Source organism: Gopherus flavomarginatus, chromosome 2, assembly GCF_025201925.1.
Source record: "Gopherus flavomarginatus isolate rGopFla2 chromosome 2, rGopFla2.mat.asm, whole genome shotgun sequence".
Taxonomy (NCBI): Eukaryota; Metazoa; Chordata; order Testudines; family Testudinidae; genus Gopherus; species Gopherus flavomarginatus.
In genome coordinates this window covers 130,664,932-130,690,674 of record NC_066618.1, presented here as the reverse complement: position 1 = coordinate 130,690,674, position 25,743 = coordinate 130,664,932, and the positions used below count along the sequence as shown (strand labels likewise).

General features: G+C 45.2%; 1 protein-coding gene across 5 annotated transcripts in view; it reads right to left on the bottom strand.

The window, feature by feature from the left end:
* Positions 1-5,680: 5,680 nt before the first annotated feature.
* MTRR (5-methyltetrahydrofolate-homocysteine methyltransferase reductase) overlaps positions 5,681-25,743 on the bottom strand; it is a 139,464-nt gene continuing 119,401 nt past the window's right edge. For 4 of the 5 annotated variants that reach the window (XM_050938192.1, XM_050938191.1, XM_050938194.1 and 1 more), the window contains 3 exons: positions 8,974-9,066; positions 8,704-8,883; positions 5,681-6,385 (listed from right to left, as the gene is read on the bottom strand). In XM_050938192.1, the coding sequence (XP_050794149.1) occupies positions 6,241-6,385; positions 8,704-8,883; positions 8,974-9,066 (418 nt within the window). In that variant the 3' untranslated portion in view covers positions 5,681-6,240. The remainder of the gene's footprint in view (positions 6,386-8,703; positions 8,884-8,973; positions 9,067-25,743) is intronic. The other variant, XM_050938193.1, reaches the window with a different exon arrangement.

The window sequence follows — 25,743 nt, the reverse complement described above, 5'->3', positions numbered from 1 at the left end:
AAAAGAAAAAAAGAGTTAAACCTAAAGTTTCACTTTCAAAAAATAACAGAAACAAACAGTGGAAATACAGAGTTAAAGGTGTTTGGTTTATTTTAACTCTATCCCCATGCTGGCATGTTCAGACCACCGAAAACTAAAACCACCTTATCCTCTAAGGACACAGATTCATTTAATCACTTACCTTTTACTAAGCTTCCTTATCTCTGATCTTAAAGTGAGTGTAAGTAGTTACCACCAGCCCTTAACTACAAGAGCCAGGGGAAAGTACATGGCACTCAGCCTCTTGCTCCTGGGCTCAGCCTTCAGATTTACTGGACTGTGACGTCAGCTTTATTTTGAGATCTGCATTTTTTCCTCTGGACTGTGATCCTGCCATCCCATTTGACCTATTCACCTCTCATCAGCTTGGTTTCATTCATACCGTACTTATACTCACTTCTGCCACCATTCTACTCATTCTGTTCTCTTTCCCTTCCCCCTTTACATGATCTCCATTTTTTCCTTGCTGCTTCCCCCTTCAACATCCATTTTATCTCTCCCTTACATTCATCACCCCCATCCTCTTTCAGCAGCTCACAGAGAGGGAAAAAACAAAACAAACCAGAACCAACACCCTGCCGGCCCCTCCCAAAAAAAACACGAAATAATTTCAGCTCTTAACATGGCTTACAATTAATTCAAGCTGACTAAACATAGATGAGATAGCCAGTGTGAACAAGGCCTGAGTTAGGTTCATACATTTCAGCATTACTGTGCAATTCGCTTTCACTCAACACTGATGCTCCAACACACACATGAACAAAATAGAAATTAGCTTTTCAGGTATGTTACTTGTATCAGGAGGAAGGGAAAATGTGTAAAATACAGAAGTTCTTCAGTTTGTTTTAAGGAAATGATGCCTTGTATGTGGGTCACAGGGATGTCTGATACGAGGAACATAGAGTCAAAAAAAACCCAAAAGAAGGCAGAAATACTGAAGCAGTTAGCTAGGAGAGTTAGTGTTATAACTACATTTACACATTCTAAAGAGGTTGTGAAATATGTATCCATTCTAAAGTGAAGTCATCTCCAACTTCTCACATTTATAACAGCTTAGGACCTGGCCACGTTTTGCATATTTCAACCATACTGACACAATGCAGCCTATACACACATCTTATTCCATATATTAATTTGCAAAAACTTCATCCACAATCCTTGTGTTTCTTCTATTTTAAAACTTTGGTACTATTTGATGTATGTTCTGCCTGTTGATTATTTTCAGTTTTGTTCTTCCATGCATGCCTTTCCCCCTGCACCCAGTGTCCCCTACAAAAGACCAACCATATATAACAGAGTAGAAAATCAATATCACCTTCAAGTGGTTAGAGAGGTTGAAGTGTTCTCCCACTGGACAGTCTCTCCGCAAAAGAATAAATGGACACAAATCTGACATCAGGAATCATAACATTCAAAAACCAGTGAGAGAACACTTCAACTTCTCTAACCACTCAGTGACAGACTTGAAGGTGGCAATTTTGCAACAAAAAAACTTCAAAAACAGACTCCAAAGAGAGACCACTGAACTCGAATTAATATGCAAATTAGATACAATTAACTCAGGCCTAAACAGAGACTGGGAATGGTTGGGTCATTACACTAATTGAATCTATTTCCCTATGTTAAGTTCTCCTCACACCTTCTATGGGTCATAATTATCACTTCAAAAGTTTTTTTCTCCTGCTGATGATAGCTCATCTCGATTAGACTCTTCCTGTTGGTATGCATACTTCCACCTTTTCATGTTCTCTGTATGTATAAATATCTCCTGTCTGTGTGTTCCATTCTATGCATCCGAAGAAGTGAGCTGTAGCTCACGAAAGCTCATGCTGAAATAAATTTGTTAGTCTTTAAGGTGCCACAAGTACTCCTGTTCTTTTTGAGTATAACAATAATAAATTATACGTCTCTTTCTTTATTTTACTTTTGTGTGTGTGTTTCATTTTACATGTTGAATCCCAAATTACATTGTATTGATAGTTTAATAGTTTTTATTACTCTCTCTCTACATATAAAAAACAAACAAACAAACAAAAAAAACTATTAAACTATCTCCATCATGTCCTCTTTGTGGAACATTATAACCTTTTTCTATAAGGCTTGTTTTGTGAAATTTTAGTTGAGCTTTTCTATTGATGTTTTATATAATTGCTACTTTGCAAGTATGTCAAAGCTTTAATAAAATTTAATTGTAATTAGAGTTAATTTCAGTTTCTTTTTAAAAAACTGGGATTTTATTCTGATTATTACATTTTCGCATAACTACTCCCCCTGCCTATACTGAATTCATAATGACAAACATTATAAAACAAGAACCAGAATACAAAATGCTGCTTTATGTGTGGGACAGAGTAAAAATGGAATTTTCGCAAACAAGAATACCTGAGCAATGCCACAACTGAGAAATATTTCCTCCTCTTTGTCTCCTCCTCTAAGGGTCTAAGCTTGGGGAGAAAGATGGGAAGGAACCAAAAGAAATGGGGATTTAGGAGTCATGAGTTAAGATAAGAGGGAGCAAAGGGAGTGGTGAGTTGAAGAAAGGTAAAAATAATGACAGTTGAAGTGAGGCACAAAAGAGCTTTTTGTCCTTTGAGCAGCCCTGTTAGGCAGAGAATGGATTTTTCTACCTGAATTTGAAAAATTTTATTTTGGTGGTAGTAATCCAGATTTCTGTATGAGGAAGCAAAAGATTCAAGGCTGTAAAATGAGTTTCAAATTACCATATATACTTGTTCATTAGCCCATTCGTTTATAAGCTGACCCCCCAAGATGGTTAGGTAAAAATAGCAAAAACTGTATGACCCTTTCATAAGCTGATACTGTATTTCAGGGGTTGGCAAACTTTGGCTCCTGGCCTGTTAGGGTAAGCAGCTAGCGAGCTTGGACGTTTTGTTTATCTGAAGTGTTCACAGGCAGGGAGCCCCTCAGTTCCCATTGTCTGCGGTGTGCCGTTCCCAGCCAACGGGAGCTGCGGGAAGTGGTGCAGCTAGAAACAGCAAACTGTAGACACTGGGAGCTGAGGGGCTCCGTGGCTGCAGACGCTCCAAGTAAAGAAAACGACCTAACCAGCCAGCGGCTTACCCTAATGGGCTGGGAGCCACAGTTTTCTGACCCCTGCTATATTTTATAAGCTGGCATCACAAGAACACTCAAAAGTTTTGCCAGAATTATTTTAATGTAATCTAATGAAAAACCTGTTATTGTTATAATAATAACTGAACAAATATGTATTCACCTTCAAAATTACAGTCGATATTTAAAATCAGTACATGGATATTTAAAACAAGTAACTTAGAACAATATGAGACTTTAAAAAGTCTTAAAATTCTTCAAAGTCTGAATCAGTCTCTGATTCACCAAACAGTTCATTAAACTCGGCTTCAGTCACAGCTGCACCTGCATTGTCATCGTAGATGTTGGCAGTGTTGTCTTCAGGCTCATATTCCCTCTCATCATCAGCCTCTGTTGTGTCATCATCAAATATGGCATCATCTTCTGACCCGTCGACTGCATTGCTGATACAGCATTTCCTATATGATTTTTCTATCATTTCTGAGGGAATGGACACCCACGCGTCCTTGATCCACTGGGCGACCAGATTGATTTCGGGCTTCATAAGATTCCCACCTTTTGTCAACTTCGCCATGCCTGAGCACATCCATTGAGACCACATTTTGCGTAGCCTGCCTTTAAAGGGTTTGTTCAGGCAGACATCAAGCAGTTGTAGAACTGAAGTTAAGCATCCAGGTTTTATAGCCAAAGTAGTTTTCATATTTTTGTTCACATTTTTCACCTCATCCGTCTTGTGTACCCTGAACATGTCCCAAACGAACATAGCAGGTTTCTTGAAAAGTGCTCCTGGTCTCTTATTCCACACTTTTTCTAGCCATTCAATAGTCCTACTTTCATCCATCCATCCCTTTTCGTGTGCATGTTTGATGACACCCGCAGGAAATTTCATGTTTTTAGGTAAGGTTTTTCTTTTAAAAAAAATAACAGGAGGGAGCTTTGATCCACTTGCCAAACATGATAAAACCACAATAAAATGGATTTTTTCATGGCCAGTGGTTTTAATTAAAACTGTTTTTTCACCGACACCGGTTACCATTCTGTTGCTCGGGATATTGAACGTCACTGGCGATTCATCCATATTTCCTATTTGTGACAGTTCAAATGCATATTCCTTGAATATTTTAGAATAGACCTTTGGAAAGATTTGATTTTTTCCTCCAGATTTCTCGGCAGCTTTTGCGCGATCTTTATTTGCTGATGAAGACAGAGACCATGACGGTTCATGAAGCGAGTACACCAACCTGCTGATGCAACAAACATTGACAGCTTTACTGACTTGTACTTGTCGTCTTTTGACATTTGCAGAGCATGCAGACATATTCCAGTTCTAGTGACAATGTACCCATTTTGTTGTCATTCAACACCCCAATTATTGAGATCTTTCTCTAGCGCAGGAAATGAAGTGCACGTTGTTGGACATTTTTTCGTGCTTCTTGGCATGTCTTTTAGTGTTTTATTTTTTCGTCATTCTCTTACTTGCTTCTCATTGATACAGAATTCACGAGCAGCGGCGCAATTATTGTTTGCTTCTGCACATTCAACAACTTTAAGTTTGAATGCTGCGTGATAAGCAGACCTTTTTCTTTTGATTTCACTGTTGTTCATTTTAAATAATAGTTTGAAAATAGATTATTATTATTGTTATAGATTTTGTAGGACTTTACATAGGAATGTCACCTGCTTTATCGCTGTCAAATTATTATTGTTCTTTGTTTATTTAAAAAGCAGCCCTGTAGATTGGCATGTCTGTGGGGATAACAGGCTATTTCAATTTAGTTAGTGATTCCATCAATTCTGCACATAATATTTTCATATTGGCTCGAGACTTATGAGGTCCATTGGTAGAAATGCATGAAGAGATCAAATTACACAGTAGTGGACTGACACTAGTGCTATAGTACTATCGTTCATTCTATTTTTCTCATTGGCTTGTAAGGCATAGCATTTTGTGAAATGTATGGATCAAATGTCATGCAGATCTGAATCACTGCTCTTTTAGTATTCCTTTCAAGACAATCTAGTCCACTAAACAAAGCCTTTGCAACTTCAAAAGGCTGCAGTATTGACATCAATAAATGGGTCAGCAAACTTTGGCTCCCACCTGTCAGGGTAAGCCGCTGTCGGGACGTTTTGTTTACTTGGAGTGTCTGCAGGCATGGATCCATGCCTGCAGATGCTCCAGGTAAACAAAACAACAATGTATTACATATTCAAATCAATGATTCCACAGAGTTTAAAACCATCAAATTTTGGTGTAGATCCATTTATAAGCCGACCCCCTGTTTTCAGAAAATAATAATAATAATAATTTGGTATTCCTATCTCAGCTTGTAATAATTATACCCCCAAAAAATTAGCACAAATGGCAGATTTTTTTAGGAAAGGCCTAGAATTAAACCAACAGGGTTTAAAGGCATGGATTAAAGATATTTTGCATGAGTTAGTTGGGAAAACCTACTCAATATCAGCCAGTGTTATATGAGTATCTGCAAAGTATTGTTAGCCCATCACTTAAATATCAATATTCATAGAAAAGCTTGGAGGTGGAGGGAATTATTGTGACCAGAAATCCTGACAATATTTTTAATATTTATTCCTGTTTGCAACTTGTATCATATGTCATAAGGCAACGAAGAAAAATTCCCTTAAAAGACTTTCACGTAATACGTTCAACTAAATCTTGGCAATAAGATGTACATGATAAACAGTAGAACTAAATAAGTAACATTATGTGTACTGTATACGATAATATATATAATATTGTATACTATACAAATGCATAAGTTTATTTTCAAAGTATACCGTTATTAAATTGGAGGAATGGAACTCCATGAGAATCTACTTGGTAATACTGCTACCAAGTGATGATTCACAGGTTCCATTTTGTTGTTGTTGTTGCTATAAAGGCTTTAAATGCCATTCAAAAGATCAGTAGAAATTATCAAAAATTAAATGACTAGAGAATAGTAATTTAAAAAAAAATAATTATCAATTGGCTGCTTTTAAGAGAGAATTTACTTAAGTTAAGTTGAAATAACAGTAATCCAAAGAATCAGCAGTCTTCATACAGTATATACAGTAAAAATTGTCTAACAGTCTTTGTTTTGCAAAGGCACAGAGGCCACACATTTAGGTCCAGACATCCTGGAGATAGCGTTTTTCTTGTCGTAATGTAGCCAGGATTTTCATTGCTTCCAATTTGTCAACTCCAGCATCAGTGCTTAAAATGTCCACTAAAGTATCATTCACATCTTTAGCCATGTGCTTTGCATCTCTAGAAAAGACAGAGGAAAAAAAAAAGTACTTATTAGCAGATTTCTCCATTCACCAACAGCCACAGATATAGGATGTTTTTTGAAACAAGCAATAATTTTTAAAATAAAGAAATGCAGAATTTATGTTGGCTTGTACCATAGACACTGATTGTTCATGTACTTGAGAGTGGTGGCAACAGTAATACCACAGACAGGTAAGACCTGAAGCTTTCAATACACTCAAATGTATGTGGAGCAGATACTCAGATCCACATTTTAATTGGAAGAAAATAATTGCATTCTGCTGGATGTTTGTGGTTATGCTGCCCTCTCGTTGCACAGATACAGAAAGAATAAAAGCCCTAATGCTACTCACCACTTGGTAGTAGTAGTAGTAGTAGTAGTAGCTGTCATAACATTTCTTCCCAGATCTGGACCTTAGCGTCCAAAATATGGGTGTTAGCATGAAAACCTCCAAGCTTAGTTACCAGCTTGGACCTGGTAATTGCTGCCACCAGCCAGGAATTATACAGTGCCTAGCTCACTGTGGTCTCCCCAAAACCTTCCCAGGGGACCCCAAGACCCAGATTCCTTGAGTCTTACCATAAAGGGAAATAACCCACTTCCCTTCTCCCTCTTCCCCTCCAGGTGTTCCCTCCCTAGGTTCCTGGAGAGATATACAGATTCAAGCTCCGTGAATCTAAACAAAGGGATTCCACCCTCCCTGCTTCAAGTCCTTGAAACACAAGTACTGAGAGATCTAACCTCTCTACCCCCGCACCCAGAGGGTATGCAAAGTCAGGCTTAGTAAATCTAACACAAAGAGACTTTCCCCCTCCCTTCATTTCTTAGCCTTAACCAGTGAAAAACACTCAAACAGGTCTTAAAAAGAAAGCTTTATATAAAAAGAAAGAAAAAGGACATAAAATGGTCTCTGTATTAAGGTGACAACATAAAGGGTCAATTGCTTAAAGGAAAAAAAATGAATAAACAGCCTTATCCAAAAAGAATACAATTTAACACATTCCAGCAACTACACACATGTAAATACAAAAAAATAATATAAACCTACTGTCTTACTATCCTTGTACTTACAACTTGGAAACAGAAGATTAGAAAGCCTGGAGATAGAAAAATCACTCTCAGAGCCGAGAGGGCACAGACCCAAGACAAAGAACAACGAACTCACACCCAAACTTCCCTCCACCCAGATTTGAAAAAGTCTTGTTTCCTGATTGGTCCTCTGGTCAGGTGTTTCAGGTTACTGTTTGTTAACCCTTTTATAGGTGAAAGAGACATTAACCCTTAGCTATCTGTTTATGACAGTAGCAGCACAAGAAGCAGACTTCTGTTGGAGGAGGAGAAGCTACTGAGTTCTGGGCCTAATGCTACATGTTCAAATAACTGTCTGTTTGTAAGTAATCAGGGATGCATTACAAACCTAGATGCTCCTAAAAATCCTGCACCTGCAAGTGTGTTAAATCTCCATGCACAAAAACTCACACCATAAGGATGCTATTTCTACAGAAAACACTCCATAATTCCCACAAGGGCAGGAAAAGAGGGCTAATGGAATTCTCCAAGGGAAGATATCCTGGGGAGCTGTCTGCTTCACCTTACCTCCAAACTTACAGAATGCCAGCTGAAGGGCTATCATCACATACACATATGTATATATAATGAACTATGGAGGTATATCTTCCACCTTCACATGAGTGAGACCATTTGCTTGTAGCCTGTCCTACTTTAACTAGACAACACTATATGAACAAGAAACATTTCTGAAAAATTATATGGTGAGAACAAGCAATGGAGTAGTGGAATGTCTGGCCATAATCTAAGAAAAAAAATAAGCTGTACAGGTGGATGATTAACATTATACCATAAAGTTAACACACTAAAAAACAGGAATATTTCAGTACAGTAGAACCTTAGAGTTACAAACACTAGAGTTATGGACTGACCAGTCAACCACAGACCTCATTTGGAATCGGAAGTACACAATCAGGCAGAAGCAGAGACAAGGCTAAAAAAGTACAGCACTGTGTTAAATGTAAACTACTAAAAAAAGTAAGGGAAAGCATCATTTTTCTTTTTCATAGTAAAGTTTCAAAGGTGTATTAAGCCAATGTTCAGTTATAAACTTTTGAAAGAACAACCATAAAGTTTTGTTCAGAATTATGAACAACCTCCACTCCCAAGCTGTTGGTAACTCTGAGGTTCTACTGTATTGTAAATGCCAGTCATTTACTTGATGCTGCCTCAAGTCTTGAAAATGTCTTCAACAATTTCAATTAAATGCTCCCTCTATTAGGCATTCAAACTCCAGTCTACTCACCCACATACATAGAAACAACCTCTCTTCTTCAGCAGGACTCTGGCAACCTCTTTAGCATAAAGTCGAATGTTGTCTTGCACATATTTCGTTGGTTTTTCTCCTGCAGCTGGAGGGTCTCTTGAGAAACAAACCTTAAGATGAGTTAATGTGCCATTTTCAACAAAACTTCTGAGCTCATCTCTGAAAGACAATGCAAAACAGTAGAAATCAGTATCCCAAGCATAAATACAAGGCGCAACACAGAGCTCCAATACTACCTACAGAACCTGCCTGAATAAGTAGTCTCTGTCCTGATTTCGGCAGCCAAAAAACAGCCATGTCTCTCCAAACTTCCAGTCCATATGCTCTTCTTGGAGTTTCTGTCTAAATGCACAAGGGAAAAAAGACACATGTACACATAAATGTGTAAATCCAGTCTTTTATTCAGTCAGTACTGCAACTATTATACTCACGGATCATCTAAACTCTGAGGACCCGATTCTCATTTGCACTAAGGCCCCTTTATGTTGGCAAAACAGCATAAAGAGGACTTCACTGTAAAACACTCAGCACTGACTTAACTTTGCTATCAATGGAATCTATGGGAGCTTTGCCACTGACTTCAAAGGGAGAGCAGTGAGGCCAACGCTGAGCCCTTTTGAAAATCCTTCCTATCAGTCCTGAATAATGAAAGTGAAGGCTATCATCCTTAGTATCTTTCATTAGAAGCATTACACAAATATTTGGGGAGAAAAATCAGTTCAAGTCATTTTCAGCATACTGTATATCTATCATTTCCGACTTTATAGGCGTAATCTTGGCAATACTAAATCACGGGAGTTAGTTTTGCTGCTAGAAATAATACCAAAAAGAGAGAACTCTTGGTTCTCTATCTGTGACTTTCTGTTTAACTTTCTGTTAGAAATATTTCATATAATCACTGCACAATTTGGCGTTGAAATTCTTTTAACTGTTTAAAGTGAGATATGGAAAGTATTTAAAGATCTAAAGAAATGCTATAGGGATGAGAAATAAACAGCAAGTTTGTACAAATGGATTCAGTTAATAACGTAAGCACAGATCCAAAGTTTTACTCATCCCTTTAACATAGGCTATTTTAAAATGTGGATACCAGAACCCCCTCTCCCTCATCTTCTGACTTCTCCTAGTGAAAGAAAGGAATCAGGGAGCTCCCAAGACAGTCCATACTTGTTCCTACCATATCTAAAACCCTTCATTTGTTATACTCTCACACAATGACCACTTTTCTCTCCCCTTTACACCTTTCCAATGGCATTGTGGGACCCATCGCATCTGGCAGCATCTCTCAAGAGCCCCAGTTCCACTTTAGCCGAAGTTCCACCTGCTCTGGGGTAAGGCTTTGCCATAGCTGCCAAGTTAAAATGAATTCTTCAGGAGACATCTGCCATGGAACAAGAGACATTAGCTAGTTTCTGCCAGGAGACCTGCACAGTAGGATGCTTACTTGTGGGAAAATTTATAGTTTTGCTCCTTTCCCTGAACTTAGCTCTCCCAAACTACTCCCCTTTGCCTGCTTCTGTTCCCCTCCTAATTCATTCCCTCCCTGCTCTTTCTCTGATTATCAGCACCAGGAAGGCAACCTTCCAAGAGAGAAGCAGTAGAGGGCGCAATGGCAGCGGTTCGAAGGGAGGACACATGAGCCTCAGCAAAACCAGTTCTAAGTCCCATGAGGGGACTGGCTTGTGGACCTGAGAAGAAAATCTCTCCAGTCCCTTAAGAAAATGGATTGTCATCTCATGAGAGAACACTGTGGGCGGAAAGCTGAAATTGCTGCTCAACGCACCTCGATAGATGAAAGGGGCAAGCCTTATTGTTTTAGATGAAGCAAGTAGTGCAAGACAGACTGGAGAATGAATCAGAGAAAGGTTGGGATGTGCATATCAAAAAGCGTTTCCACTTGGCCAGGTAGGTAGCCCTACTGCAGCGTTTCTCAAATGCTGCCACCAGGAGGTTTTCTTGCAGCTAGAGTCTCCTGGGCAATGACTTTTTTGGGGGGTGAGGGGTGGGGAGAGAAGAGGAGAGTGTACCTTCCCCAGGGCCACCAGCTGGGGTTGGACCCTGACCCCTTGTGGAGCCACAGTCAATCAGTGAGGAGCAGTCAATCAATGAGTTCCCACCTTCCCAAGGACACTGAGGCTCCAGCTTGGGGCTTCAGCCCTGGGGTGGCGGGCGGCAGGCTTCAGACAACGGGTTTTGAGCTCCAGCCCTGAACTCGAGCCACATGGCAGCGACTGCTGGCCCTTGGCTCACCACCATGCCTGCATCGCCCCTGGCCCCTACTGCCTCCCTACCCACCTCCCCATCCAGGGCTTAATTTGTCCTCTGGTTTGCCAAGGTTGAGTAACTCTGTTGTGAAAACTGATACTTGTATGTTTGTTAATATCATTTTTCACAGCCTCCCAACTAGCTAGTAAGCCTGTTGTGAAAAGTGATATTAACAAATATTACTTTTCATAGCAGTAGACTTACTAGCTAGCAAGTCTTAAAAAAAAGCCATCAAAAAAGCAAAAGAAACAACAAAAAAAGACAAGAACGTGCAAAGCACCATATTTGTGTTTCTGTTCTGTTTAGATCCATTAAAAAAAAGAGACAACTGCACATTAGCTTTATTATTGAGTCTGCAAAAAGAAACTCTACATAAATAAATTATGATGATTTGGACATGTATATTTATGTGTTTCTCCTAAAGTTAATTAAGTATTTTAGGAAAAACTGTCAGAGTGGCCACCAACAAAAGCTGGTGGCTGCACTCTGAGGCTACCAAAAAAAATGTTGTGAGAACCCCTGCCCTAGTGGATGGCTTCCTACTACTTAGCAGGACCTGGTGAATTTCTTCAAAACAGACCTGCTTCTCGGGGTTCAGCCATGTAACATCCATTCACTTAGGTAAAGGGAGATGAGGTTTGGGTGGAGTAACCAGCCGTGGTCTTGTGAGATCAGGTCTGGATGGAGCAGAAGCGGGGTTGCTATTGATGGATCTAGTAGTGTGCCAAACCACGGCTGGTGTGGCCACACTAGGGTGTTAAGAATAACTCTCGCCTTGTCCCATTTGATTTTCAGGAGGACCTTGTGAACTAGAGGAACTGGGGGAAATGCATAGAACAGGAGTTCTGTCCATGGAACTAGGAAGGCTTCAGAGAGGGAGCCTGTGCTGTGCCCCCACAGTGAGCAAAACTAATGGCATTTCCTGTTCTGCTTGGTCACGAACAGATCTATCTGGGGAGACCCCCACCTTTGGAGGATGAAGCTCATGACCTCCGGATGAGGGGACCACTTGTGGTGAGAGGAAAAGGATCTGCTGAGGTCCTCCACAAGTGTATTCCAGGCTCTCTGAAGATGTGAAGGCTTGAGGTCGATGGAGTGCTTCATGCAGGTTTCATAAACAGATGGCCATCTGACACAGGGTGGAGGCTACCTGTTGAATAAACTTTCCTTCCAAACAGGTCCAGCTTTCTTGCATCCTTTTGTTTGGGGGTAGCACTTGTCTGGCCCTCCTGTTGGCCACTGACTCAATGAGGGATCTTGGAGGAGGGTGGGAGTATGGGTACTTGTACCTGTTGGCTGGCACATAAAATTTCTTTTCAGCACTCTTTGAGGTGGGGAACAGAGAAGAAGCAGTTTGTCATAGGGTCTTGACTGGACCCATTACTGCAAGTTATGGGCAAGTTAGGAGTTGCTGCAGCCAGGATGTCAATAAGGCTGTGGGATGATTCCTTAAGCTCCTCAATCTCTATCCCCAGGTTAGCTGCTATCAGTTTCAGAAGCTACTAATGGGTCCTGAAGTTGTCCTGCAGGAGTGACCTACTCAGCCCTGAGATGGACATCTGGGTTGGAGGGTCTTCCTCCTTTTCCTCAGCCCCAATAATGTTGATGGGAGCCACATCCTGAACATTGGTACTGGGGTTGGTACAGGAGTTGGGGTCCAGTGCAGAGCAGGGAGGAGCAGTAGCCAGCCTCTTGGAAGCCACCGAAGGAGCTCAGTGGGAGCGGTGACCTGATGCCTTCCAGTAAGGCCACTGCACAGACCACTGTTCACTTGGCCAGGCACTGTGGGGCTGACCAGTACTGACCAACATCTGGAGGTTGTCACACTCCAATGGCCTCCTCCCTCAAGGGGTTCCCTGGGAAAGGCAGATCAGCACTGTATATTGCTAATGCTGTTGCAAGCATTGCAGAGCATTTTGGGAAGGGTCAAAGGTGTGAGTGAGTGTTGAATGGAAGATTTGCACTGGGGGAATGGGGGAGTTGCATTGTATGTAAGACAGCAGTATGACTGCTCAGAGCTCCGGTATGAAACTGCAGAAAAACCTGAGAGTCTCTGGTTTAGAAGTGTGAGCAACAAGGGTGATGTCATGGTGGGAGTCTGCTATAGACCACCAGACCAGGGGGATGATGTGGACGAGGCTTTCTTCTGGCAACTAGCAGAAGTTACTAGATCGCAGGCCCTGGTTCTCATGGGAGACTTTAATCACCCTGATATCTGCTGGGAGAGCAATATAGCAGTGCACAGACAATCCAGGAAGTTTTTGGAAAGTGTAGGGGACAATTTCCTGGTCCAAGTGCTGGAGGAACCAACTAGGGCCAGAGCTCTTCTTGACCTACTGTTCACAAACAGAGAAGAGTTAGTAGGGGAAGAAAAAGTGGATGGGAACCTGGAAGGCAGTGACCATGAGATAGTAGAGTTCAGGATCCTGACACAAGGAAGAAAGGAAAGCAGCAGAATACAGACTCTGGACTTCAGAAAAGCAGACTTTGACTCCCTCAGGGAGCTGATGGGCAGGATCCCCTGGGAAAATAACATGAGGGGGAAAGAAGTCCAGGAGAGCTGGCTGTATTTTAAAGAATCCTTATTGAGGTTGCAGGAAAAAACCATCCTGATGTGTAGGAAGAATAGTAAATACGGCAGGCGACCAGCTTGCTTAATGGTGTAATCCTTGCTGATCTTAAACATAAAAAAGAAGCTTACAAGAAGTCAAAGCTTGGACAAATGACGAGAGAGGAGTATAAAAATACTGCCCAGGCATGCAGGACTGAAATCAGGAAGGCCAAATCACATTTGGGGTTGCAGTTAGCAAGAGATGTTAAGAGTAACAAGAAGGGTTTCTTCAGGTATGTTAGCAACAAGAAGAAAGTCAAGGAAAGTGTGGGCCCCTTACTGAATGAGGGAGGGAATCTAGTGACAGAGGATATAGAAAAAGCTAATGTACTCAATGCTTTTTTTTGCCTCTGTCTTCACAAACAAGGTCAGCTCCCAGACTGCTGCACTGAGCAGCACAGTATGGGGAGAAGGCGACCAGCTCTCTGTGGAGAAAGAAGTGGTTCAAGACTATTTAGAAAAACCAGAGAAGCACAAGTCCATGGGGCCGGATGCGCTGCATCTGAGGGTGCTAAAGGAGTTGGCGGATGTGATTACAGAGCCATTGGCCATTATTTTTGAAAACTCATGGCAAACGGGGGAGGTCCCGGATGACTGGAAAAAGGCTACTGTAGTGCCCATCTTTAAAAAAAGGGAAGGAGGATCCGGGGAACTACAGGCCAGTCAGACTCACCTCAGTCCCTGGAAAAATCATGGAGCAGCTCCTCAAGGAATCAATTCTGAAGCACTTAGAGGAGAGGAAAGTGATCAGGAACAGTCAGCATGGATTCACCAAGGGCAAGTCATGCCTGACTAACCTAATTGCCTTCTATGAGGAGATAACTGGCTCTGTGGATGAGGGGAAAGCAATGGATGTGTTATTCCTTGACTTTAGCAAAGCTTTTGACACCGTCTCCCACAGTATTCTTTCCAGCAAGTTAAAGAAGCATGGGCTGGATGATTGGACTATAAGGTGGACAGAAAGCTGGCTAGATCGTTGGGCTCAATGAGTAGTGATCAATGGCTCCATGTCTAGTTGGCAGCCGGTTTCAAGTGGAGTGCCCCAGGGGTTGGTCCTGGGGCCTGTTTTGTTCAATATCTTCATTAACGATCTGGAGGATGGCGTGGACTGCACTCTCAGCAAGTTTGCAGATGACACTAAACTTGCAGGAGTGGTAGATACGCTGGAGGGTAGAGACAGGATACAGAGGGACCTAGACAAATTAGAGGACTGGGCCAAAAGAAACCTGATGAGGTTCAACAAGGACAAGTGCAGAGTCCTGCACTTAGGACGGAAGAATCCCATTCACTGTTACAGACTAGGGACCGAATGGCTAGAAAGCAGTTCTGCAGAAAAGGACCTAAGGGTTACAGTGGACGAGAAGCTGGATATGAGTCAACAGTGTGCCCTTGTTGCCAAGAAGGCTAATGGCATTTTGGGCTGTATAAGCAGGGGCATAGCCAGCAGATTGAGGGATGTGATCATGCTCCTCTATTCGACATTGGTGAGGCCTCATCTGGAGTACTGTTTCCAGTATTACAAGAAGGATGTGGAAAAATTGGAGAGAGTCCAGCAAAGGGCAACAAAAATGGCGAGGGGGCTGGAGCACATGACATATGAGGAGAGGCTGAGGGAACTGGGATTTTTTAGTCTGCAGAAGAGAAGAATGAGGGGGGATTTGATAGCTGCTTTCAACTGCCTGAAAGGGAGTTCCAAAGAGCTTGGATCTAGACTGTTCTCAGTGGTACCCGATGACAGAACAAGGAGTAATGGTCTCATGTTGCAGTGGGGGAGGTTTAGGTTGGATATTAAGAAAAACTTTTTCACTCAGATAGTGGTGAAGCCCTGAAATGGGTTACTTAGGGAGGTGGTGGAATCTCCTTCCTTAGAGGTTTTTAAGGTCAGGCTTGACAAAGCCCTGGCTGGGATGATTTAGTTGGGGATTGGTCCTGGTTTGAGCAGGGGGTTGGACTAGATGACCTCCTGAGGTCCCTTCCAACCCTGATATTCTATGATTCCCTTGCAGGGAGCAAGAAGCCAAAAGGGGGAAGGAGGAAAAGAGCAGAGAACAGGTTAATTCGACACTCCAGCTTGCTCAGTCAAAAGGTAAAGCACCAACTCTGGCTCAAGGCTGCAGCTCATAGACGACGCTCAGCTGCCTGCCAAGAAAGAGGGGGGCCTGGATTCCCGCCCCCTGCTGACCAGCCGTGAGAAAGGAGAATTCAGCTAAACAGACAGACCTGCGGAGGCAACCCAAAATAAACGAGACCGCGAAGGCCAACATGGGGGAAAACAAAGTCCCGCTGGTATGTCTGGAGCCAATGTGTTTTGGAATAGTTGGAGACCACAGAAGGCCATTTTGGATTAGTACAGAGCACCAGAAACAGAGGTCATAGAATGAAACACCCCCAAAGGAACCCTGGACCCAGGACAGAACTCCCATTCACCATTCCCCCTCTTCTTCTTATGTTACACCCAGGCTTGGCCAGCCATAGGTAGAGCGTGTGAGAGTATGAAAGCGGGTTAGGGCTTGGGGCACTAACGCTTTCTTCCTTCCTCTGAGTGACGCGGGGAGCACCCATCACTCTCCCTGTTATTTTATTATCTTATTAATAAAGCTTTAAAATTTAATCCTTGGTGTGTTTCGTCATCTCCTCCCCAAACAATCCTGTGGCCTCAGCATGATCACCTGACACCTCAGGCAGATTGGTAACAGAAATGTCACAAGGTGCATAGCATGGGTACTGGTGGTGGCCCTTTGGCTGGATATTGGGTACCACCTCAGACTCAAAATCTCCCCAAGGTGACCACAGAGGAGCGGTACCCCTGTCTTCGTCTCCACTCGGTGTCAAGGATCTGGAGACCGGTGGCGGAACAGAGATAGTCACGAAGAGGGTATCAGGCATGGTTTGCGCCCCATGCTCCCTCCTGCTCAGTGTCATCAGAGATGGCAGCTGTCCCAACAGAGTTGGTGGAACTGGGAGTGTCAAATAAAGTCCCTGGTCGCTGCAAAGGCCTCAGTGGTTGATAGTACTGTCAATCTGCTGGTGCCACAGTGGCTTCTGGGTGTCAGGAGAGGCTTCCTCACCAGACCTGAAACTCTGTGCAGAGTTGATCATAGTGTTGTGGGACCATGGATGGAGAAGTGGCCTGGCCCAGGTCACATTCCATTGCCTTTGCCATGTTTGTCCTTCTTCTGCACTAGTGAGCGCCCTTTGTCAGCGGGTTGCTTTTTGTGTTTCTTCCACAGCACCAGAGATGGGGAATGGTACCAGGCAGTGTGCGGCGCTGGAGGAGTAATTCGTACTGAGGTTGAAGTGCTCAGTGCAGAACTGGAATGGTTTGGATGCTTCCATTAGGATAGCCTTCAGTCTTATCTCTCTTTTCCATTTTTGTAAGGGGTCTAAAGTCCTGACAAATATGGCACTGGTCCGTCATGTGAATTTTTCCCAAACACTCCAGACAACTGGAGTGTGGGTCACTAATAGGTATAGGTTTGCCACAGGAGGCAAAAGATTTGAAGCCCAGGGACAGGGGCATGCCCAGCCTCGGGGGCAAAAGCAGAATGCATTTGATTTAAATCACTAGTCAGGAAGACTCAATTTAATCATGGATTTTTACATAAAAGTGCATTCTTGTTGGTTGTTATAAAAAACGGTTACCTACCTTCTTGTAACTGTTCTTCAAGATGTGTTGTTCATGTCTATTCCACATTAGGTGTGCACGCACCGCGTGCATGAGCGTCGGAAACTTTTCCCTTAGTGACTGCCGTTGTGCCACTAAGGGGGTGCCCCCCACCAGTCCCACTGTGCCATGCATATATACCCCCGCTGGCACAACCCCCTCCAGTTCCTTCTTGCCGGTGACTCCAACAGAGGGGCAGGAGGGCGGATGATGGAATGGACGTGAACAACAGATCTCGAAGAACAACAGTTACTAGAAAGTAGGTAACTGTTTTTTCTTCTTCGCGTGCTTGTTCACATCCATTCCACATTAGATGAATCACAAGCTCACCTTTGCAGGAGGGTAGAAGTCATGGAACAACTGATCGGAGGACCACCCTGCCAACTGCTGCATCCTGCTGCATCCTGCTGTTTGACCGCGTAGTGGGTTGTAAAGGTATGCACTGATGACCAGGTGGCTGCCCTGCAGATCTCCTGGATTGGGACCTGTGCCAGGAAAGCCGCGGAAGCTGCTTGTGCCCCAGTTGAGAGGCCGTGACTGCAGAGGCTGGAACACCTGCGACGTCATAACACGCTTGAATGCAGTCCGCAATCTACGACAAGATTTGCTGCGCTGACACCGGGAGGCCTCTCATCCTCTCAGCTACGGCCACAAACAGCTGGATTTACGAAATGGCTTGGTGTGTGCCAAATATAATGCCAACGCTTGATGGATGTCCAGGGTGTGCAGGCTGCGGTGACTCGGGGCCACATGGGGTTTGGAAAAAAACACCGGTAGACAAATGTCTTGGAATTATGAGACCACCTATGGGAGGAACTTGGGGTGCGGCCGGAGCTGCATTTTGTCTCTATGAAACACTGTGTATGGTGGCTCTGAGGTGAGTGCCCTCAGCTCAGATATCTTTCTGGCTGAGGTGATAGCCACCAGGAATGCCAACTTCCAGGAAATGTGGAGGAGGGAACAGGTAGCAAGGGGCTTGAACGGGGGCCCCATGAACTCAGACAGGACTAACTTGATATTCCATGGACAGACTAGAGGGGCGTGAGTACAGCAACACCCTCTCCAGACCTTTAAGGAACCACCCCATCATTGGGTTGGAGAACACTGAGCCCCCTGAAAACACCGGATAGAAGGCAGAGATGGCCGCCAGGTGCACTCTGATGGAGGATGGGGCCAGCCCTTGCTGCTTGAGGTGAAATAGGTACTCTAGGATGGCGGCACCAGGGCCTGGTGTGGCTGCTGCTGTTGTGGCCCACACCAGCACAAAACCTCTTCCACTTGGCCAAGTAAGTTGCCCTGGTAGAGGGCTTCCTACTACCAAGTAGAACCTGGTGCATAGGCAGGAAGCACTGGCTCTTCAAAGCATTTAGCCACAGAGCTTCCACACTGTCAGATGGAGCGATTGCAGGTCAGGGTGGAGAAGCCACCCTCTGTCCTGCACGATGAGGTCCCGGTGTAGGGACAGGGTTAATGAGGCTTCCACTGACAGCTCCAGGAGTGTAGTGAACCAGTGCTGGTGGGGCCAGGTCGGAGCGATGAGGATGACTGTCGCCCTGGCCCTGCGCACCTTGAGCAGGACCCTGTGCACCAGCAGGATCGGGGGAAAAGCGTATTTCAAGTCCCCTCCCCACGGGATCGCGAACACGTCGGCCACTGAGCCCGGGCTGCAACCTTGGAACAAGCAGAACTGCGGGCACTGGGCGTTGCCCTGGGTGGCGAACAGGTCTACCCAGGAAAACCCCCAACTTGTGGAAGAGCAAATGCATGACGTCTGCTCTGAGCATCCACACGTGCATGTGGTACGACCTGCTGAGGTACTCCGCCAGTTCGTTCCGCTCCCTAGGGAGATACGATGCCTTGAGGTGAATGGTGTGGGGTATGCAAAAGTCCCAGAGGAGGAGAGACTCATGGCAGAGTGGGGAGGAATGGGCTCCGCCCTGCTTGTTTATATAAAACATGGCGGTAGTGTTGTCTGTCAGAACTGTCATGCTGTGGCCACTCAGAGTGTCGTGAAAGGTCTGGCAGGTTAAACGAACAGCCCTGAGCTCCTTTACATTGATATGGAGTGACCGCTCTACTCCCAACCACAAGCCCTGAGTCCTCAGGTTCCCCAGGTGAACACCCCATCCGAGATCTGACGCGTCCATCACAAGCATCAGGTCCGGCTGTTGTGCAGCAAAGGCGATGCCCTCGCAAACCATGGACTGGGACCGCCATCGAAGCAAGGAGCCCAGCACGTCCCCCAGGGCTGTCACTACCAAGTCCAGGGTGTCCCCGCCTGGCCGGTGTACACGGGTGAGCCAAGCCTGCAGAGTCCTGAATCTTAGTCTGGCATGCTTGACTACATGCGTGCATGCTGTCATGTGGCCCAGCAACTGCAGGCAACATCTGGCCATTGTAGGGGGGAACTGGCACAGGGAGTTCACTGCTTGCTGGATGGCCAGGAATCGTGATTCCAGCAGGCTTGCCCTTGCCTGTACCACCCCTATGAATTCCACTCTCTGTGTTGGAACGAGAGTGGACTTGGGGATGCTGACCAGGAGCCCCAGCTTGCGGAATAGTCTTAGGGCCACCTGCATGTGGGTACGAACTTCCTCTTCAGACCAATTCGCCAGGAGCCAGTCATCGAGGTACGGGTAAAGCCGAATCCTCTGCCTCCATAAGAGGGCTGCCACTACCGCCATTCATTTTGTGAACACCCGTGTGCTGTGGCTAGGCCAAACAGGAGAACCGTGAACTGGTAATGGTCCTGGCTCACGGTGAAATGCAGGAATCGGCGATGTGCTGGGTGGATGGCGATATGAAAGTACGCATCCTTCATGTCGAGGGCAGCGTACCAGTCCCCTGGATCCAGGGAAGGGATGATGGTGCCCAGAGAGACCATACAGAACTGGGCCTTGACCAGGAACTTGTTGAGCCTGCACAGGTCTAGAATGGGACGAAGGCCCCCTTTGGTCTTGGGAGTGAAGAAGTAGCGGTAGTAGAGCCCTTTCCCCCTTAGGTCTAAGGGCACTAGCTGTAGCACCCCCGCCTCTAGGAGCGAGTGAATCTCCTTTTCTAGGTGGTGCTTGTGAGAAGGGTCCCTGAAGAGGGACGGGGAAGGGGGGTGAGGGGTAGGGAGGGAGGAAAACTGCAGCATGTACCCGCTTTGCACTGTGTACAACACCCAATGGTCCAACATAATGCTGGACCACGCACAGGAGAAACGGGACAGGCAGTTCAGGAAACAAGCAGACAGATCTAGTGATTGAACTGGTATGCTGTCCTCGAGTGCACCTTCAAAAGCCTGGCTTAGGGCCTGGCTGTGATTTGTGTTGGCCTTGGCTCTGGTCCGGCCTAAAAGAGACTTGTTATTGCACCACCGTCTGTTATCTCCGCCTCGCCTGCAGTAAGGCTCATGCCTAGGCTGAGGCTGGTAGTAGCGCTGAGGGGGAGGCTGTGGCTTGAAGGGCTTCCTCTGAGTTGCCAGGGTGTGCATACCCAGCAACTTGAGAGTAGCCCTTGAGTCTTTGAGGCTATGTAGCTTTGCGTCTGTCTGGTCTGAAAAGAGTCCGGACCCTTCAAAGGGGAGGTCCTGAAGCGAATTCTGGACCTCAGGTGGCAGGCCTGATTCCTGAAGCCACACCGATTGCCGCATGACCACGCCAGACACGATTGTCCTGGCTGCTGCATCAGCTGAATCCAAAGACACCTGGAGAGAGGTCTTTGCTACGGCCTTGCCTTTGTCCACCAGGGCCGTGAACTCCTGTTGGGAACCCTGCAGGAGGTTGTCCTTAAACTTCCCTACTGCCGCCCAGGAGTTGAAGTTATGCCTGTTGAGGATGGCCTGTTGGTTAGCAATCCTCAACTGCAGCCCCCCTGACAAATACACCTTCGTGCCGAACAGGTCCAGGCATTTCGCTTCCTTGGTCTTAGGGGCCGGGGCCTGCTGCCCATGGCGCTCTTTCTCGTTCACCGCTGAGACTACCAGGGAACATGGGTTTGGGTGGGGAACAAGAACTCATATCCCTTTGATGGGACAAAGTACTTTGCTCCACACCTTTGGCTGTTGGCGCGCTGGCGGCCAGGGTCTGCCATATAGTCTTATAGTTTGACTGGATGGTCTTAATGAGCAGGAGCGCTATTCTGGATGGACCTTCTGGGCTCAGAATGTCCACCATGGGGTCCTCCTGCTCAACCGCCTCCTGAGCCTGCAACCCCAAGTTATGGGCAACTTTATGCAACAGCTCTTGGTGGGTTCTGTGGTCTATTGGCAGGGGCCCGGATACCACTGTGCCTGCCACTGTTTCATCCAGGGATGATGAGGTCAGCAGCTGCTCAGCTTCCTCCTGCTGGTCTTCCTGGTCCCCCTCCGTCAAGGGAGGTGCTTCCAGATCGGGCTGGGGCAGATGACCTTGGGGCGGCACCGGACTTGGTGTTGGTCTCTCTGGTCTCTCACTCGACAAAGATGTAGGTGGTCTAGACACTGTAGCTTCCCGCATGGACAAACGTCGGTGTGAGGACTGGGACCGCTGCACCAAGTAGCTGGCCATGGAGGGAGCCCCTTGCTGCTGGTGGTAGGCCCAAAGGGTCCAGAAGGGCCAGTGTCCTGGCGGCTCCCTTCGAGGTTGCCAACCAGCCTGGTGTTCCCTGTTGTCCGGTAACCGTACTGGCCTGAGTTGGCGCCGGACTCTGGCGACGCGAAATGCGAAGGCCTGGCGGTGCCGTCAATCTGTGCCAGCGGGAGGTCAGCGAGCGGCTTCTTGCCGACTGGGAACGGGACCAGTACTGCTGGGACCAGTGTCTTCTGGGAACCTTCGGCGACAATTGGCTCGTCTCCTCCTGGTGCTGGCCCCTTCCCCCAATTCTGCACGTTGAGTCACCTCCAGTACCAGGAATTCCCTCTGAGTCAGGGGTAATTGGGAGTCCATGGACTCGGAGCTCTACCTGGACCAACATCAGAAGCAATGTCGGGACGGTGTCCTTGAACAGCGCACCACTGCTGGCTTTCCCCTCAATGGCACCCTGGGCATGGATGCAGGAGGCTTCTCCCTGGCTGGGAGGGGGCTTGCCGCCGATAACCCAATGAGGTCCTTTGCTGCCTCAAAGGTGTCAGGCGTGGAGGGCTGATCTATTACTCCCTCGAGCCCATCGTCTGCACTGAGTTCACTTACAGCTGGACTTGGTGGGACTTGTGGCGCCGGTACCGTCAATGACGGTGCCGGTACAGCATTCATCAAGCTCTTCCCGATGCCCAGGTCCTTAAATGGTGCCTGTCTCCTTTGTGGGGAATGTCCGTGCCCTTCCTTTCATTTAGCCTTGGGCCGCACCGGGGAGGATGAGCGGTGCAAGGGCCTACTTTGGCGCTCCAAGGCCAACGGCTTGCGGTGCTTCCACACCAGGTCTCTTGGCGACTCTGGAGCACTCCGCACCAAGGAGGCTAGAGCCCGCTTTGGGTGCTCTGGGCCCAATGGCTACAGCACAGCCTCCATTGCTTCAAACAAAAGTCTCTCTCTTTCTTTCTTCTAGGTTTAAACACCCTGCAAATCTTACACTGCTCTGTTTGGTGTGCATCCCCCAGGCAACGTAGACAGGAGTTGTGGGGGTCACTAACTGGCATAGGCATGCGGCATGTGGCGCAAACCTTAAACCCGTGGCCCTGCGGCATGCCCTGCTGCCCGGGATGGGCTGGAAGCCTCCAAGCACCTAATCTATTAAGTATCCACAACAAGTGAATGCTAACTAACTGATAACAGCTATGTAACTCTAATGCTAAGGGACTGTTTCTCGTACGAGAGCAAGAGGTTGTTCCAACGTCACCATGGATGGTAAGAAAGAACTGGAGGGGGTTCGGCCAGCGGGGGTATATATGCACAGCGCAGCAGTGCCACTAAGGGGAGGCCCCCCACCGGCCCTACGGGAGCCGCTAAGGGAAAAGTTTCCGAGGCTCGTGCATACAGCGCATGCACACCAAATGTAGAATGGACGTGAACAAGCACTAGAAAGAGAACCTTAATACATATTCTTCATAACTCAGAGATAGATTTAGGTTTCATTTTTAGAAGGTACATACTACTATACATTTTTAAAGTGACTTATTTTGAAAACGTTTCAGATTATTTTTACAGCTATATCAGAAAATGAATGATTGGTTATTTCATTTACCAAAGGTAACTGAAGCAGATACTTATCAAGTCACCGGGAGGTGAACTATCTCCAGTTCAAGACGTTAATCATTAACATTTGGAAGATTTTCTTGCCATGCTGTATTAGGAGGAGAACATCACCAGACAGACATTTAAATTGTTTTATTTAACTAAAACAACAACATTATGTAGTCTGGATTTTTTTCTGCAACAGCAAACCTATAATATTTTAACAAAACAAGCATATGAATTTTTGAATTTAAACATGAGAGTTTTTTAAAATCTGGTTTGTTTTTGTTAATATTGTTTTAACTAAAATAGTTAAATGAAATTTAAACAAAAAAAATTAAATCAACTATGTCAGCCAGGTCAACACAAGAAACTTAAAATATTGGCTTCTGCAGCTAACTCAGTCATCTTTACCTTCATTTTCCTGTTGGTTCATAATCTGGAAAAGAAAAACAAGCTTTCCTGCTTTTTGAGGTCCCAAATGATTTCTCAGTTGGGAATGAATTAATCCAAAGGAAGAAAATATTCTTTTTACACCAGCAGAAGAAGTGAGATTATCACTTCAACAGTCTCTGAAGTCTCTAAGTGACTTCCAGCAGTTCACTGGTGTGACTTTCTTTAAAACATCATCAGCAACGTATATTTCTTGAAAAGGTTCACTCTTAGCTCTGAAGTTTATTATAGTTGGCATTATGGAGGGATGATTGCTGGATGTCCATATCATAGCCAACTCCTCTTCTTCAGCAGTCAAGGTTTTACCCTAGTACCGAGTATTGAGAATATTTGCAAGATAATGAGCTAGAGGTAGTTCTTGTTCCATTCATTTTTTTAATGCTTGTCATTTAACTCTGCTATTGCATATTTCCCTCACTCAATTCCTTCCAAATTTCAACAGCATCAGCAATAAAACAGCTATTTCCCTGCATTATGTTCAAGGCTACAGAAATAGGCTTCAGGGTACTCAGCATGTGTTCAACATTTCTCTTAAGCCCAATGCTGAGAACTCTGGCTGTGATAGTGCCATCTATTTTTTCACGATTTTGTTTGCAAACTATCATCAGATAGGCCAGTTCTTGATAAAGTGCTCAAAAGAGTCCACCACTGAGTTCCATCGCATGTCTTGTGGAAGAGTTTGCTTGGTTTCTCTCACTTTTTTCGAGCAGCTGCTGCAAAGTGGTTATTATGGAAATATTTTGCAATTTTGGTCCTGCCATGAGGGCAGGGGACTGGACTCGATGACCTCTCGAGGTCCCATCCAGTCCTAGAGTCTATGAGTCTATAATTTCAACAACATTGAGCAACAACATCCTGGGCTCAATTTCTGGAACACTGAAGTCTTTGGCTAGGAAGTGCATCAAATGAGCACTGCAACGGTATGTTATTAGCTTGGGACTCTCTTCTAAATAATTTCTTCTCATCTTGGATACATTTGCAGCATCGTCTGTGACCAAGCTGTACTAGACATTTGAATTTTTTTTTCCCCAGTTTGTTATAGCTTTTACTGCTATTCTGTAAGTATTCTGCTGTGTGTGCATTTCCTGATGTATCAATTGTTTCTGTAAGGAAGACATTCTCTTCTTTTGGACATTGCTCCACCCATCATGCCTCAGGTTAACAATTTCACCCTTTAGATTTTTTGAATACTGCTCAATTTCTTTCATACACTTTATCCACAATTTCCCTGCAACATCTGCTCTGTTGGGTGCACTATATCCTGGTCTTAATGACTGAATCATGTTAATGAAGTATGGTTCTTAATCATATGGAAAGGAGTTTGTTGCATAAACAAACCGGGCAATTTTTTAATCAATTACCTCTTTTTGGTAATCTGCTGGTTCTTATCACAAACTTATCTATGGTTCTTTCCGGATGATGGAGGGTTTTTTTCTTTTTGCTACAGGTGATATACTGTGGCTATGTAACATACATGATGTGACTGAAACACTGTCATTGGCAGATACCCTGAAACTATAGAAAATGATGGTGATCTTGAAGGTGGATAGCCTTCAGAATCCTGTATGTTAAGGATGGATTCTCCTAAACAAAATAAATCAATGCAGTTATTTAATTATTTTTACTATACTACTCATTTAGTATTACTCATTGCATTCACTGACACTCAGTACTACTCAAGGGCGGCTCCAGACCCCAGCATGCCAAGCTTAAGCTTGGGGTGGCATGCGGCGGGGGGTGCTCTGCCGGTCGCCGGGAGGGTGGCAGGCAGCTCCGGTGGACCTTCTGCAGGTGTGCCTGCAGAGGGTCTGCTGATCCCGTGCAGCTTCAGTGACCGGTAGAGCGCCTCCTGCGGCATGCCGCCCTGCTTGAGGCAGCGAAATGTCTAGAGC